At 43.7% G+C, this 2,500-nt stretch overlaps 1 protein-coding gene across 1 annotated transcript in view; it reads right to left on the bottom strand.

Moving 5' to 3' along the window:
• LOC307016576 (protein sidekick-1-like) overlaps window positions 1-2,500 on the bottom strand; it is a 25,951-nt gene that overhangs the window by 20,238 nt on the left and 3,213 nt on the right. Inside the window, exon 2 of the mRNA XM_079645727.1 lies at window positions 1,741-1,767. Coding sequence (XP_079501853.1) covers window positions 1,741-1,767 — 27 coding nt within the window. The remainder of the gene's footprint in view (window positions 1-1,740; window positions 1,768-2,500) is intronic.

Below are 2,500 nucleotides of genomic sequence, written 5' to 3'. Positions count from 1 at the left end.
GTAGAAGATCCGAGCCCCAGGGGGAGACAGACACAGACAATGGGAGGCAGTGAGAGGACCGAGAAAGATGCCCGATTTTAAATATTCATCTCTTCCTTCAGCTGCCAAAGCCTCTATCTATCTCTGTCATCGGGTCACACGAGTGATGAGGGAGCTGGGAAGACGGGGGAGAAGGCGAGGAAGGAGCAGGAGTTAAGCTCTCGGGAGTGCTCAATGATATTTCATTAATTTCCCTTATTATATTAGTTGCGGTTTTTTGGTCGCCTGACAAAACCAACAGTGACATAATGAGGAAACGTTTCATCATCACTATGCTGGAATTAGGGCACGTGCAATTGCTTCATGACTGCAAACTTTTTTGATAGGAATAGGAGAGCTCACTGAAAAGAATGACACATGGTTAGTGCGCTAAAAGGGATAAAAGGCCATGTGTGAAAATTGCACAAATTCAATTATACAGATGTGCCCACGAAGGAACATTATAGCAAGTAACACTGTATTCTCTGTGACTCAGTGTTTACATTTCACAGGGATAAACACTCTTATGGCAAGTGCTTTGGCCCACTGTCTTTCTGCAGAGGAGGCCTAAATGCTGTAAAGAGAAAGACCTGCAACTTGGTGTGTTTAAGCCAGCTTAACGCTCACGTGAAAATGAGTAAGCAGGTCGTAAAGTGTCGCCCAAAGAAATGAAGCCTGCGAAGTTAGTCAGGCAATAGACTCCCAGCAGTATCTGAGGCACCCGTGGGTGTGCCGTCAGTGCACTGCTCACCCTACTGCTCCCCTCAGAGAGATGCTGACACCAGCACGGCTGCTTCAGTTCTTATAGCATCTCAAAAGCTCCATCTTCAGTGCAGCATCCACCTGGAGTGGCTTGGAGTTAATGTTCCCCGAAGTAAGAAGGTATTACCGTCACTCTCCACTCCACTCCTAAGTGTTTCCTTTGTGGGAGCGATGAGGTCAGAGTCTTGACACTAAATATACAAGTAACCAGGGGAATTGGTTCATTGCGTTTGTAGACACAATATTCAAAGTTGATCCCTTTTTCAATGATATGTCTGATGTTTTCTAAACCTCCTCTTGGCTGCACGCTTACGATCTCGCACCTACTTCTAGTCGGTCATAAATGATGATTAGGGGGGATTCTTTTTGTGTGGGTCTAAATATTGCTTTGTTTTTTAAAGAGAATGTGACTCTTTAATTGACTTTAACATTACATTCCACATGAGTTGTGTGACTGAATATAGACTAATGTCGAGCTTCAGGTTTTGTCTGATGTAGTCCACTGTGTCGATTTACAGGAAAAAGTGAAAACTGGAGAAACTGACACTAAATAAAACAGAACCAAAGCTTCCCTTGTAGAAAGCTATGTTGAAAAAAGAAGAAGTTGGAAACCGAACCAGAAATGTGTCGAAATGGATGTCAACAAATATCAGATCGACAATATTGATCATTGATGCAGGCTGACCTTGAGATTAGATGTTTGCTACTGTATGTTTTTTAACTGGCCTCAAGACGGAATCTTTGCAACAACGCTGGTGTAAAATCTGTTACAGCATGTACCAACAACTGCTGCCGATGTGACTTGCAGCGAAGCATTTAGCCGAGCAACCCTCAGCTCTGACCTTGTTGTGGGAGTGAAAGGTCGTAGCATTATTTGTCTGCGTTTAGATAGAGAGAGAAAAGGAAGGGGCCTCAGAGAAAGAGCCGGGAAGGTAATGAAAATGTAAATGGGTTCTTTACCTGTTGACCCTCGGTTCTTCTTGCCAACTGTCCATCAGCCAGAGAGAATGAGATGAAAAGAAATGGGACAAAAGCAAAGATAGAGAGTGCGGGAAAGACAAAAAACAGGAGGTATAAATTAGATTTCAGGTGCTTCCTAAGAAAAAATACATTTTTGGCAAAAACATATTACATAAGAACAAAAGAAAATACAGCCGTTTAAAAAGCGTCTCAGAGTTGAGTAGGCACGCAAGAAAAGAACAGTCCTCTGAGAGTAACGGTAAGAGTCGGCAACACATAGAAGCAGAGAGCAAGATATGGATGAGAGGCAGGAAGAGCAAAGAGGAATAGAGAACGGCGTGTTATCATGGAGTCCAGAGGAAGACAAGCTGTTTGCAGGCCATCCATCACCTGCCAGCTACCAAATGTTGTCTCTCTCATTCACTGTTTTCTTCTTCCCTCTATCTCCCTCCTCTGCCTTTCTCCATGCATTTGTCATACGTCTCTGGGTAGCAAGACTGTAGGCTGCAAAAAAAATGATGGAATTGACATTCCACTGGCAGAAAATCTACATTCACTACTCGTCTATCAATACACTACCCCTCCACACTGCTATTCATCCACTCAGACTCTTGAATACCTACTGGGTGTGGGTTTGAGTGTATACAGTACGTATACTTTCATCTGAGTGTGTGTGTGTGTGTGTGTGTGTGTGTGTGTGTGTGTGTGTGAGTGTGTGTGTGTGTGTGTGTGTGTGTGTGTGTGTGTGTGTGTGCGTGTG

Source organism: Notothenia rossii, assembly GCF_949606895.1.
Source record: "Notothenia rossii genome assembly, chromosome: 1".
Taxonomy (NCBI): Eukaryota; Metazoa; Chordata; class Actinopteri; order Perciformes; family Nototheniidae; genus Notothenia; species Notothenia rossii.
This window is presented reverse-complemented; position numbering and strand designations above follow the sequence as displayed.